This window comes from Babylonia areolata, chromosome 5 (genome assembly GCF_041734735.1).
Source record: "Babylonia areolata isolate BAREFJ2019XMU chromosome 5, ASM4173473v1, whole genome shotgun sequence".
Taxonomy (NCBI): domain Eukaryota; kingdom Metazoa; phylum Mollusca; class Gastropoda; order Neogastropoda; family Buccinidae; genus Babylonia; species Babylonia areolata.
Window position 1 is genome coordinate 28,567,451 of NC_134880.1, and position 15,000 is coordinate 28,582,450.

Genomic DNA, 15,000 nt, shown 5'->3' on the forward strand with positions numbered 1-15,000 from the left:
CCCCCCCACCCTTCTTGTTCCGTGTTTCTTTTTCTTTTCTGTTCCTCTCCAACGTGTGTGTGTGTGTGTGTGTGTGGTGTGGTGTGTGCGTGCGTGGTGGGAGGGGATATGGTGGAAATGGCTTGGAGCTAGCTGTCTAAGTCGATAGAACGGCCAAACTATGTGGTCAAAATGTTGTGAGTTTGAATCACAGACACCCAATAACGTGCCCCGTCCCCCACCTCTCACACACACACACACAGAGAGAGAATTGTTGGACTTTTTTGCTGCTGCCCATCTTAACGTGCTGTCTGAAGAGTAGTATAAGAGTTTCAGTAGCTCAAGGAGGCGTCACTGCGTTCGGACAAATCCATATACGCTACACCACATCTGCCAAGCAGATGCCTGACCAGCAGCGTAACCCAACGCGCTTAGTCAGGCCTTGTAAAAAAAAAAAGTTAATAGATAATACATAAGAAAAGAACTACTACTAATAATAATATGTATAAGGCGCAAAAACTTCATGAAGTCAACAATAAGCGTACAAAAATAAAATATAATATAACAAATAAATAAAAAATAATTATAATTAAAAATAAATAAATGAATAAATGAATAAATAAATAATAAAAAATAAATAAAATAAATAAATAAATAAAATAAATAAATAAAAAAGACAAGAAAAGACAACAGTGATGATAAATGTGCGAATAAATGAAAAAAAAAATGAAAAAAAAGTTCGTAGCATAAGAGGTGTGTCGGTATAGTGTTAGATACCCACCACCTCCCAACCGCAATCCCAGCCCCCTCCCTCTACCCCTTCCCACTTTCAGCCTTGTCCTCATAGAGTTTTCCCAGTCTGCCATATCACCTCAGGTCGTCGATATTTACATGTTACGTTTAAAAAAAAGAAACAAAAAAAAAAAAGCATCGTTCGTTTCCTGTTCTTCTCGGGATGGGGAGGGAGGGAGGGTGGGTTGGGAGCTGAGGGGCTTAGAGGGAGAGGGAGGAGTGAGGGAGAGGGAGGTGTTGAACAGACCAGGTGCCTCTGTGTGTGTGTGTGGTGCGTGTGTGTGGTGTGTGTGTGTGTGTGTTTCTTTCTCTTCTCTCTCTCTCTTTGTGTATATATGTGTGTGTATTTTGTTGGTTTATTTTCTGTAAATGTGTGTGTGTGTGTTTGTGTGTGTGTGTGTGTGTGTGTGTGTGTGTGTGTGTGAATGCACTCGTGGGTGTGAGAATTTTCGGGTTGTTTTTGTTTTTTTTAACATCTGACTTGTTTTTTAACGTTTCCAATTATCGAAGCACTTGCTGATAGTACTCGGCAAGGCGCCCGGGAAAAAAAAAAGTTTGAAGGAATGTTGTGATGCACTTGTTAGACGGACAGTGATTGGCTGATTATAGGAGGACGTAGCCTCTTTTCATTGGCTAAACAGGTTAAGGCGGCGTTCTGTTTTTTGTTGGTTTTTGTGTGTGTGTGTGTGTGTGTGTGTGTGCTCTCCACGGCACAAGTGTGGTTTCTGTGCCCATCCCTTCACAAAGAACCCAGACAACAGCAAGCATCACATAGGTGTGTAAGTGCTTGAGCCAGGGACTTGCTTGTTATGCATTCGCTCTTTAGGGACTGTGTATTTGTGTGTGTGAATTTTTTCAGGTTTATAAGACACGCATGCAAAGTTACATGAAACCACGCACAAAAAAAAAAGCAAAACAAAAATAGATAAATACTGAACAAGACATTGAATCACTCTTGCACGCTATGGCGTTTTTGACAGCAGTTACTGACAGATTTCCCAAACAGTCCCACATGTTTGTCTTCCAGTATTAGCTGACTGGGTTTAATGATATTTGTAATGTAATTTTGAATTTTTTGTATGAATTTTATTCTAATTTCTTTGTATAATTCGCGCGCGCGCGCACACACACACACACACACACACACACACACACACACACACACACACACACACACACACACACACACACACACACACACACACAGAGGCACCTGGTCTGTTCAACACCTGCCTCTCCCTCACTCCTCCCTCTCCCTCTAAGCCCCTCAACTCCCAAACCTTCCTCCCTCCCTCCCCATCCCGAGAAGAACAGGAAACGAACTGTGTATGTGTGTGTGTGTGTGTGTGATGTGATGTGGTGTGTCTGCGTCTGTGAGTGTGTACCTGCATCCGCTTGAAAAAAAGAAGAAAAACACCGAGGATGCCAAAAGAAATTGCATACAAAGGATTGCTTCTTTCTATGCGGCATGCGATCTGTGTAGTCCCTGGCTGAGTATGAGGACGACTGCCCCTTGCCCTATTGCAGTCTTAACGGTAGAAGCTGCACAGGTGGTGGATCTTGTGATTGAAAACATTCATTCATTCATTTCATTTTGCCCATCGCTCCTGGTGGAGCATAGGCCATCAGCGACCCCTCGCCATCGCACTCTGTTCTGGGCTGTTCTGGCCATTCCAGTCAGTTGGTCCCTGGCTGCTTCAGCTCTGCCTCGGTATCTCGCCTCCAGTTGTTGCGAGGCCGGCCTCTCTTCCTCTTTCCCTGCGGGTTCCAGATCAGGGCTTGGCGTGTGATGCTGGACGCTGGCTTCCTGAGGGTGTGTCCGATCCAGCCCCACTTCCTTCGCAGTATCTGCTTGGCCACTGGTTCCTGTCCCGCTCGCTCCCACAGATCTTCGTTTCGGATCTTCTCCTGCCATCGGATCTTGTAGATGTGCCTCAGACAGGTGTTGAAGAATGTCTGAATCTACTGCTGCATCGTCTTGTGATTGAAAACGGCCCTCTGAAAATATATGTGAAATGGGAACTGTCTCTCCGTCTGTCTTTGTGAGCCTCTGGTTTTCTGTCTGTGTGTGTGTGTGTGTCCGTGGCTGTCTGTCTTCTTGTCTGGTTATCTGTCTGATGGTGTGAGTCTCTGCCTGTCTGTGTGCCTGTGTGAATCTCTGTTTCTCTGTTTTCCTATTAATCTGTCTTATCTGTCAGTCTGTATGAGTGTTTCTGTCTGTGTGAGTGTCTGTCTGTCGATCCCTCTCTCTCTCTCTCTCTCTCTCTCTCTCTCTCTCTCTCTCTCTCTCTCTCTCATAACCTAGACAGCGATCGATTTGAGTTTTGCAGACAATCCATTACTGTGTATTCTATTCCTACATATCTATCAATGAAAATGGGTAAGCATTCATAATATATCACAACCAGGTTCAGATTAGGGATTTCTAACATATCTCTTCATCATTATCATTATCGAAGGTCCAGTGTTTCTGTTCTTATTTGTGCCTGGTGCCGACGTGCTGAAGAAACTGAACTTCATTTAGTGTTGTATTGCCGTGCTTTGAATGACCTTATCCAATCTGTAGATTATCATTTGCAGTGTGTCATTTACTTTTGTCACTGGTAAGATTTTGTTATGGGATATTGGTTCACTGTGAGGCCATGGCCTTACTGAATAAAAGATCCGTATCCGTATCTCTTTCTCTACAGCTCAGTTAGGAAGCGTAACATTCTCTTTTCCCAAACCCCTCCTCCATGTCTCACACACACACACACACACACACACACACACACACACACACACACACACACACACACACACACACACACACACACACACACACACACACACACACACACACACATACGTACGCGACCGCGCACAAGCACACGCACGCACGCACGAAACGAAAGAGAGAGAATGTGGAGAGAAAGAGTGAGAAAGGGAAGAGTATGACTGACTGAGAGAAACGTTCAGTTTTGATCCGTGAGCCGTAAAGCCCATCTGTCATCACAAAGCTGTGTACAAAGACAAGAGGTGATGCGATCTCCTGTGCCTGAAAAAATCGGCAAAGCCTCTTAGATATCGATGCAACTGTCCTTCAGCTAAACACACACATACACGTGTACACACACACAAACACACACACACACACACATTAGCGCGCTCGTGCGCACGCGTTCGCGCGCGCACACACGAACACATGCATGTATATAAAGAGATATATATATATATAATTATATAAAGGGAAAGAGAGAAAGACAAAGAGTTACGAGACAAAGACATCAGAGATAGAGAGATAAACAGGGAAAAACAACAGATGGATACTCAGACAAGACATACAGAGAAAAAAAACGCGGACAGTGATACATCGAGTTAAATGCGCAGCAAGTCCACACCAAACGACCCCAAGACGATTCCGCAACCTGTCTCCGACTCCCAACCCCCTCTCCTCACCCCCTCCACCCCTTTCACACACACACACACACACACACACATACACACACACACGCACGCACACACACACAACACACACACACACACACACACACACACACACACACACACACACAAGAACACGCGCCCCTGCACAGTGACTCAACGGGACATTCTATCGATCACCAAACGGCATTCGCGCACACCGTCATCTCTCTCATCATCTTGACCTCATACCACCAACGTTGCATCTTCCCAACCTCTCGCCTGCCCCTCCTTCCCCCTTTTTTCCCCACCCTCCCCACCACCACCCACCCCCTGCACGCGCGCCTGTCACGATGATTACGACAAACGGCCAACTAACGAGCCCGTCACATACGAATTAAGACAGCTGTATTGATGGCTGGCTCGATTATAAACACATCACAACAGAGGTGATGAGATGAGGCCAACCCCCACGCCCCCACCCCACCCCCGAAAAGTCGTGTTGGTTCATTCCCCAAAAGTATGTGTGTGACGTGGGTTGGGGGTGTGGGAGTGTGGAGAGAGAGGGAGAGAGAGAGAGAGAGAGAGAGAGTAATGGGTTTTGAGACGCATCCTATCACATCAGTAGGCGCAAGTTGCTGCAAGATTTCGTTTCGCCAAGTGAAGTAGCGTCATGATTGAGTTCTGAACTGGGTTTGTGTTCTGTGGTGAAAGTGTTTGTGCTGTGCCCCTGAAGTACCGAAACCTAAAGTGTTCCCTTGAGTTTGAACTGGGATATTGATTCTTTTAAATAAAACAAAAAGTGCGTTCCTTGAAGTGTGGATAGCCAAAGAATTTCATTAGGAGTAATGGTTCCTAAAAAATGGGTTCCTGAAGGGAAGAAAAGTCGGAAGACAAAAGAAATTTCCCCTGTTAAGTGTGTGAGTTCTGGACTTGCAATGTTCTTCTCAAGGTGAGTTTATGAACAGCTGCAGGCCTTAGTTTCTTGCAAATGTATGAATGATTTACAAACAGGACTCTTATTACTTAATTGCTTCATAGGTAAATTTCTCTGCATATTTTTTTTCTAGGGACAACCATTTGTTGTCTTTTTTTTTCCTCTTACCTGGCTACATGCATGGACTCAGGACTTCGGTTTCGTTCGAAAGACTGGTACCCAGGCCACCATTCAAGGTATATATACAGAGGATTTTGGATGGATGGTTAAAAAATGACAATCGGTCCGTGCAGGACTCGAGCCCGATTGCACCCGCTTGCCTTATGGTGGATCATATCACCAGCGGGCGACCACTCTGGCTAGCGTGTTCCTTAATAAAGTGCTGAAGAATGGCAAGAGGTCCAATCCTCAAGTTTTCGCCTTACAGTTGAGTGTGACAATGTTTATTTGTCAAGTTTTGATTGATTTGATCTGATTGATTTGATATGGATATTTATATAGCGCCTATCCTTGGTCGGAGACCAAGCTCTAAGCGCTTTACAAACACGGGGTCATTTGCACAACAGGCTGCCTACCTGGGCAGAGCTGACTGACGGCTGCTTCTGGCCGTTCATCATTCATTTCCTGTGTCATTCAATCAGATTTCAGGCACGCACACATACACACTCAAACAGATATGTAACATTTTACGTGTCTGTCCGTTTTGTTTATTTACCCCGCCATGTAGGCAGCCAGACTCCGTTTTTTTTTTCAGGGGGATGCATACTGGGTATGTTCTTGTTTTCATAGCCCACCGAACGCTGACATGGATTACAGGATTTTTAACGTGCGTATTTGATCTTCTGCGTGCGACGAAGGGGGTTCAGGCGCCGTTACCGAGATTCGAACCCTATTATTGGAGCACGGAGGATGACAACATCATAATCATAACAGAGAACATGCCCCACTCGTGAACTCTTTTTTTTTCTTTCTTTTTTAAGGTTCAAATGAACACGTTCACTCGATCGCTGGGAAAGGGGCTTTGTGAATGCAACTAAAACTGTTCCACATTTATAACTTTCCGCTGTGCAAAATCCAGACACTCACTCTCCCCCACCCTCCCTAATCCATACCCAACCACCATTCTCCCCTTGTCGTTCTCTCTCCCCATCGTCCCCCCTATACCCCCACCACCCACCACCTCCCCACCCTCCTCCGTTCTCCCTCTGACACCCTACCCCCACGTCCCCACCCCTCTGCCTGCAAAGTAAGGCTGTCAGTCACAGCATGAAAAACCGACATTGCTGTTTTGGTTTCTATTCAAAAATGAAAGGCGTTTGTGCGTGCGAGCGATGGCTGGTTGGTTTGTTTTTACCATGCTTGACCATCAGGGAGTCATTAAGTATTTGTTGGTGGTGGTGGTGGTGTTCTTCTTCTTCTTGTTATTGTTATGTGGTTGTTATTGTTGTTAAGGATTTTAGTAGTATTAGCAGTAGTAGTAGTATTCATTTATCATTATGTTATCATCACCGTCTTTTTTTTTCTCCAAAAATTATCACTGCGTATGGAATTTCCACATTTGTGTCCGTATATGTATGAATGTATTTATCTACTTATATCTGTCTAGTCTTGTCTGGTCTACTCTGATGGAAACTAATACTGCCTGGTGATTGTTTGTTTATTTTTGAGAAAAACGTTTCATTGAACTGAATGTTTTACACTAGTTCCTTTTTCACAAAATTTCGAAGACGAATACATTTTTACAATCCGAACGTTGACTGTCGCGAGTCTTTGATCACCATCCTCAGATAAAACAGCAACAAACAGTCGAATTCGATGTGTGTTTCGGTGTATTTTCAGTGGTTGAGACGAGCATTTTTATTTCCGAGAACATTGACAGTTACAACATTGGAGGAAAGTTTTGCAACGTGGATTCCGCTCCACTCTGAATCAATAGTTAGCAGAGTGGCTTTTCCGTGCACTGTCCATTCTCATCAGTGTGTTCCTCTGTGTGTGTGTGTGTGTGTGTGTGTGTGCTTGTGTGTGTGTGTGTGCGTGCGTGCGCGCGCGTGTGTGTGTGTGTGTATGCGCGCGCGTATATGTGTGTTTATGTGTATGTTTGAGAGAGAGAGAGAGAGAAAGAGAGAGAGAGGGGATAGGTGTTTGTGTGAATATTGATATTGTTGATAATAATCTTCAGCCTTTTTTTTATTCGAAAATGTTCTTTACTTTCGTTGCACAGTGACATTATCAAGGGCATAATGGGGCCAGCTAAACAATGGTGTGAATAAAACAATATGTCGAGAATGGATTTTGTTTTCAAACTACTGAAAAGTTTGAGTGTTGTTCTTGTTGATTGTGCCTTACACGCCCACACACACACACACACACACACACACACTCTCTCTCTCTCTCTCTCCTCTCTCTCTCTCTCTCTCTCTCGCATGCACGTACACACACACACACACACACACACACACACATATATACACACGCGCGCGCGTGCGCGCGTATGTGACTGTGTTTTATGTTTACTCTAAAGCTTTTTGAAATTCCTTTCAGAAAGGAAAGCGCTCAACAAGTATCTATTATTACCATTATTATAGATAGATAGATAGATAGATAGATAGATAGATATTCACAATGTCTTTCGGTCTCCATGATGAAATACGTATACCATACCCCGAAAAAGCATTGTCCATTCCAATATAATCACGTGCATGCACGCTTGTGAGTATAGGAGAGGGAGAGATAGAAAGAAAGAAGAGAAATGTGGTTGTTATCAGAATGTTAGATTTTTTTTCTAAACGTTGTGTTTCTGCGTTGCACAATGGCGTTAAAACAGAAAGAAGATGATGGGGGATGAATTATTGTGAATTCTGTAAGCGTGGACTGACAAAGTCTCTAAATCGCTCTACTCGCAAAGTGGCTTTCAACATTCAGATACAGATAGATGAATTATTCCATCCTATTGACAAAAAAAGTAAAAATAAAAAATAAAAATAAAATAAAAAGCGAGCAAGGAAACAAACAAATTATCCTTGGCTTGTATATCTTTTGTCTAGCTCTTTGCGCAATGCTAAAAATCATTCTGATCTCTTGTCCAGCGGCTTTTGTGTGTGTGCGTGCGTGCGTGCGTGCGTGCGTGCGTGCGTGTGTGTGTGTGTGTGTGTGTGTGTGTGTGTGTGTGTGTGTGATTCGCGTGATTTCCGTCTTCAGAACTGATAGCTTCGTACCGTATCGTATCGTATCGTATCGCATCGTATCGTGCCGTGTCTTATCCAACGTCTTGATTCCACGCCATTCACTGGTCCTGCATTCTATGTTTCTGGAGTGACAGTGCGCACAACCTGTTGTTTCATTGCATGGTGGACACTTTTTTTCTTTTTTTTTTTTTTTTTTTTTTTTGTACGCTTACATTTGACTTCATCAAGTTTTTGCGCCTTATACATATTATTATTAGTAGTAGTTCTTTTTTTATGTATTTATCTTTTTTTTTTTCTCAAGGCCTGACTAAGCGCGTTCGGTTACGCGGCTGGTCAGGTATCTGCTTGGCAGATGTGGTGTAACGTATATGGATTTGTCCGAACGCAGTGACGCCTCCTTGAGTTACTGCAACTGAAACTGAAACTGAACACATTGTTTTCACCACAACTTTTTTTCTTTTTTTTTTCTTTTCTTTTTTTTTTTTTTATTAACCTTTCTTCTTTCTATGCTGCAGACGGAAGTGATGGCTGATGGGATTGCCACGTGACGCCCTATGACCTTGACCTTCGAGACATGCGACTGGCGTTCTTCCGTCTGTGCCAAGTTCTCACCGCCATTCTCGCCACCGCCCGGATGTCGTCAGCAGGTTGGTTGAGCAGTGCATTGCTCTGCACTGTGTGGTAAAGAAGAGGTCCTATTATAGCATCCTCAATTATTGCACAGTTTATCGGCAATCTTTTTTTTTTTTTTTGTACATATGTGACACGATGATACCATTAGTTGAAATTGTAACCCGTTTTCAGTGGTTCTCGACTCTTCTTTTGTACGTTAGTCCTGTTTTAGCATCCGCAATTATAACATCTATTTTACCGGCAATTTCTGTGCATGTGTGAAACGATATTACCATTAGTAGATGCTGTAACCCATTTTCAGTGAATTTCGACTCTTATTTTGTACGTTATTTTACTCAGTTTTAATGCATCTGCTCTGTGTTGTGCTGTGCTTTTTTTGTGTTGCACTGTCTTATGCTGTTTTGTGTTGCACTGTATTGTGCTGTTTTGTGTTGCACTGTATTGTGCTGTGTTGTGCTGCACTGTATTGTGCCGTGTTGTGTTGCACCGTCTTGTGCCGTGTTGTATTGCACTGTATTGTGCTGTTTTTTGTTGCACCGTCTTGTGCCGTGTTGTGCTGCACTGTATTGTGCCGTGTTGTATTGCACTGTATTGTGCTGTGTTGTGCTGCACTGTATTGTGCTGTGTTGTGCTGTATTGTGCTGTGTTGTGCTGCACTGTATTGTGCTGTGTTGTGCTGCACTGTATTGTGCTGTGTTGTGCTGCACTGTATTGTGCTGTGTTGTGCTGCACTGTATTGTGCTGTGTTGTGCTGCACTGTATTGTGCTGCACTGTATTGTGCTGTGTTGTGCTGCACTGTAATGTGCTGTGTTGTGCTGCACTGTGTTGTGCTGCACTGTATTGTGCCGTGTTGTGCTGCACTGTGTTGTGCTGCACTGTATTGTGCTGTGTTGTGCTGCACTGTATTGTGCCGTGTTGTGCTGCACTGTGTTGTGCTGCACTGTATTGTGCTGTGTTGTGCTGCACTGTATTGTGCCGTGTTGTGCTGCACTGTGTTGTGCTGCACTGTATTGTGCCGTGTTGTGCTGCACTGTGTTGTGCTGCACTGTGTTGTGCTGCACTGTATTGTGCTGTGTTGTGCTGCACTGTAATGTGCTGTGTTGTGCTGCACTGTATTGTGCTGCACTGTATTGTGCCGTGTTGTGCTGCACTGTATTGTGCTGTGTTGTGCTGCACTGTATTGTGCCGTGTTGTGCTGCACTGTATTGTGCTGTGTTGTGCTGCACTGTATTGTGCTGTGTTGTGTTGCACTGTAATGTGCTGTGTTGTGCTGCACTGTATTGTGCTGCACTGTGTTGTGCTGCACTGTATTGTGCTGTGTTGTGCTGCACTGTATTGTGCTGTGTTGTGCTGCACTGTAATGTGCTGTGTTGTGCTGCACTGTATTGTGCTGTGTTGTGCTGCACTGTGTTGTGCTGCACTGTGTTGTGCTGCACTGTCTTGTGCCGTGTTGTGCTGCACTGTATTGTGCCGTGTTGTGCTGCACTGTATTGTGCTGTGTTGTACTGTGCTGTGTTGTGTTGCACTGTCTTGTGCCGTGTTGTGCTGCACTGTATTGTGCTGTGTTGTACTGTGCTGTGTTGTGTTGCACTGTATTGTGCCGTGTTGTGCTGCACTGTATTGTGCCGTGTTGTGCTGCACTGTATTGTGCTGTGTTGTGCTGCACTGTATTGTGCTGTGTTGTGCTGCACTGTATTGTGCTGTGTTGTGTTGCACTGTATTGTGCCGTGTTGTGCTGCACTGTATTGTGCTGTGTTGTGCTGCACTGTATTGTGCTGTGTTGTGCTGCACTGTATTGTGCTGTGTTGTGTTGCACTGTATTGTGCCGTGTTGTGCTGTGTTGTGCTGCACTGTATTGTGCCGTGTTGTGCTGTGTTGTGCTGCACTGTATTGTGCTGCATTGTGCTGTGTTGTGCCGTGTTGTGCTGCACTGTATTGTGCCGTGTTGTGCTGCACTGTATTGTGCTGTGCTGTGCTGTGTTGTGCTGTACTGTATTGTGCCGTGTTGTGCTGTGTTGTGCTGCACTGTATTGTGCCGTGTTGTGCTGTGTTGTGCTGCACTGTATTGTGCTGTGCTGTGCTGTGTTGTGCTGCACTGTATTGTGCCGTGTTGTGCTGCACTGTATTGTGCCGTGTTGTGCTGCACTGTATTGTGCCGTGTTGTGCTGCACTGTATTGTGTTGTGTTGCACTGTAATGTGCTGTATTGTGCCGTGTTGTGCTGTGTTGTGCTGCACTGTATTGTGCTGTGTTGTGCCGTGTTGTGCTGCACTGTATTGTGCTGTGTTGTGTTGCACTGTATTGTGCCGTGTTGTGCTGCACTGTATTGTGCCGTGTTGTGCTGCACTGTATTGTGCCGTGTTGTGTTGCACTGTGTTGTGCCGTGTTGTGCTGCACTGTATTGTGCTGTGTTGTGCTGCACTGTATTGTGCCGTGTTGTGCTGCACTGTATTGTGCTGTGTTGTGCTGCACTGTATTGTGCTGTGTTGTGCTGTGTTGTGCTGCACTGTATTGTGCTGTGTTGTGCTGCACTGTATTGTGCTGTGTTGTGCTGCACTGTATTGTGCTGTGTTGTGCTGCACTGTATTGTGCCGTGTTGTGCTGCACTGTATTGTGCCGTGTTGTGCTGCACTGTATTGTGCTGTGTTGTGCTGCACTGTATTGTGGTGTGTTGTGCTGCACTGTATTGTGCCGTGTTGTGCTGTGCTGTATTGTGCTGTGTTGTGCTGCACTGTATTGTGCTGTGTTGTGCTGTTTTGTGTTGCACTGTATTGTGCCGTGTTGTGCTGCACTGTATTGTGCCGTGTTGTGCTGCACTGTATTGTGCTGTGTTGTGCTGTGTTGTGCTGCACTGTATTGTGCTGTGTTGTGCTGTTTTGTGTTGCACTGTATTGTGCCGTGTTGTGCTGTGCTGTATTGTGCTGTTTTGTGCTGCACTGTATTGTGCTGTGTTGTGCTGTTTTGTGCTGCACTGTATTGTGCCGTGTTGTGCTGCACTGTATTGTGCTGTGTTGTGCTGTGTTGTGCTGCACTGTATTGTGCTGTGTTGTGCTGTTTTGTGCTGCACTGTATTGTGCCGTGTTGTGCTGCACTGTATTGTGCCGTGTTGTGCTGCACTGTATTGTGCCGTGTTGTGCAGTGTTGTGCTGCACTGTATTGTGCTGTGTTGTGCTGCACTGTCTTGTGCTGTGTTGTGCTGCACTGTATTGTGCTGTGTTGTGCTGCACTGTGTTGTGCTGTGTTGTGCTGCACTGTATTGTGCTGTGTTGTGCTGCACTGTATTGTGCCGTGTTGTGCTGCACTGTATTGTGCTGTGTTGTGCCGTGTTGTGCTGCACTGTATTGTGCTGTGTTGTGCCGTGTTGTGCTGCACTGTATTGTGCTGTGTTGTGCTGCACTGTATTGTGCTGTGTTGTGCTGTGTTGTGCTGCACTGTATTGTGCTGTGTTGTGCCGTGTTGTGCTGCACTGTATTGTGCTGTGTTGTGCTGCACTGTATTGTGCCGTGTTGTGCTGCAGTGTATTGTGCTGTGTTGTGCTGCACTGTATTGTGCTGTGTTGTGCTGTGTTGTGCCGTGTTGTGCTGCACTGTATTGTGCCGTGTTGTGTTGCACTGTATTGTGCTGTGTTGTGCTGCACTGTATTGTGCTGTGTTGTGCTGCACTGTATTGTGCCGTGTTGTGCTGCACTGTATTGTGCTGTGTTGTGCTGCACTGTATTGTGCCGTGTTGTGCTGCACTGTATTGTGCTGTGTTGTGCTGCACTGTATTGTGCCGTGTTGTGCTGCACTGTATTGTGCCGTGTTGTGCTACACTGTATTGTGCTGCACTGTATTGTGCCGTGTTGTGCTACACTGTGTTGTGCTGCACTGTATTGTGCTGTGTTGTGCTGCACTGTATTGTGCCGTGTTGTGCTGTGTTGTGCCGTGTTGTGCTGCACTGTATTGTGCCGTGTTGTGTGGCAATGTATTGTGCCGTGTTGTGCTGCACTGTATTGTGCTGTGTTGTGTTGCACTGTATTGTGCCGTGTTGTGCTGCACTGTATTGTGCCGTGTTGTGCTGCAGTGTATTGTGCTGCACTGTATTGTGCCGTGTTGTGCTGCACTGTATTGTGCTGTGTTGTGCTGTGTTGTGCTGCACTGTATTGTGCCGTGTTGTGCTGCACTGTGTTGTGCTGCACTGTATTGTGCTGTGTTGTGCTGTGCTGCTTTGCTTTGCACTAATTCATCCTGTCTAGTACATCGCATCTTGTCGTACTATATCATTTCATAATATCATATATATCCGAATCGTATCCTGTGGTATTGTAGCCTATCATACCGTATTATACTCCATGATAATATCATATCTACTTACATACTATCCTATCGTGTTGTATCCCAATCTATTCTGTCTAGTCTTATCGTACCCTAGCATAGTATCATGATAACAGTGATAATGTGCCCACTGTTATTTGTTTTCTTCAGTTGAGTTTCAGATGTTACTCCATCACTGTCTCTGCCTCTCTCTCTCTCTCTCTCTCTCTCTCTCTCTCTCTCTCTCTCTCTCTCTCTCTCTCTCACACACACACACACACACACACACACACACACACACACACACTCTCTCTCTCTCTCTCTCTCTCTCTCTCTCTCTAGCTCTCTCTCCTCTCAGTCTCATTCTCTAGCTCTCCTCTCTCTCTCTCTTTCCCTCTCTCTCTCTCTCTCTCTCTCACACACACACACACACACACACACACACACACACACACACACACACACACACCATCTGTCATCATCTGTCTCTCTCTCTCTCTCTCTGCCTTCTTTTCTCTGTCTCCACTTTTATATTCCCCTGTCTGACTGTCCCTGTCTCTGTCTGTCTGTCTCGCTGTCTCTGTTTCTGTCTGTCTGTCTGTCTGTCTGTCTCTCTCTCTCTCTCTGTCAGTCTGCCCGTCTCTCCCTCATTTCCTTTCTTTCTTGGCTTGTGTGATCTCTACCAAAGCATATGTATGTACGTGTACGTGTGCGCGCGCGTGTATCTGTATGTGTACGCACGTGCGCAAGCGCGCGTGTAGCAAAACAAAAATCGGATCTAATTCGTTACCCAAAGCTTCAGCAAGAAATGGGTTTTGTCAATGGTATTACTGCCTGTCATCCAGCCCGCCGCAGCGGCCACCTGTAGTGTGAAGGCTCGTTTTGAACTGAATTGCATTGTATCGTATTCCATTGTATCACATTGTGATATATTGTACTGCATTGTATTGTATTGCGTTGTATTGTCTGTGTCGCATTGTATTGTATTACCTTTCGTCACAACATACTTTTTTCTGTGTGTTTTGTATCACGTTGTATTGTATTGTATTGTATCGCATCGTATTGTATTGTATTACCTTTCGTCACAACATACTTTCTCTGCGTGTATTGCATCGAATTGTATTGTATCGCATTTTATTGTATTGTATCGCATTGTATTGTATTTTATCGCATTGTATTGTATTTTATCGCATTGTATTGTATCGTATTGTATTGTACTGTATAGCATTGTATTGTATTGTATCGCATTGTATTGTACTTTATCGCATTGTATTGTACTGTATCGCATTGTATTGTACTGTATCGCATTGTATTGTATTACCTTTCGACACAACATACTTTCTGTGTGTGTATTGTATCACGTTGTACTGTATTGTATTGTATCGCATTGTATTGTATTGTATCACATTGTATTGTATCACAGTGCATTGTATTTTATCGCATTGTATAGTATTGTATCGCATTGTATTGTATTGTAATGTATCGTATTGTATTGTATTGTATTCTATTGTATTGTATTGTATCGTATTGCATTGTATCGTATTGTATTGTATTGTATTGCATTGTATCGCATTGTATTGTATCGCATTTTATTGTATTGTATTGTATTATCTTTCGTCACAACATACTTTTTCTGTGTGAAATTCGGGCTGTTCACCCTTTCTCGCAGTGCCGTGCGACCATTTTTGTTCTGTCTGCAAGCGTGTTTGTTTTGCTATCAAGGTTGGTGATTGTTTGTTTTTCTTTTGTTGCCTTGGGTTCTATAACGTGCGCTAGGTGC

General features: G+C 44.6%; 1 protein-coding gene across 6 annotated transcripts in view; it reads left to right on the forward strand.

Moving 5' to 3' along the window:
- LOC143282013 (zwei Ig domain protein zig-8-like) overlaps positions 1–15,000 on the forward strand; it is a 586,931-nt gene that overhangs the window by 520,221 nt on the left and 51,710 nt on the right. For 5 of the 6 annotated variants that reach the window (XM_076587424.1, XM_076587430.1, XM_076587425.1 and 2 more), the window contains one exon: positions 8,811–8,942. In XM_076587424.1, the coding sequence (XP_076443539.1) occupies positions 8,870–8,942 (73 nt within the window). In that variant the 5' untranslated portion in view covers positions 8,811–8,869. Of the gene's footprint in view, positions 1–5,025; positions 5,126–8,810; positions 8,943–15,000 lie in introns of those variants that run through there. The other variant, XM_076587428.1, reaches the window with a different exon arrangement.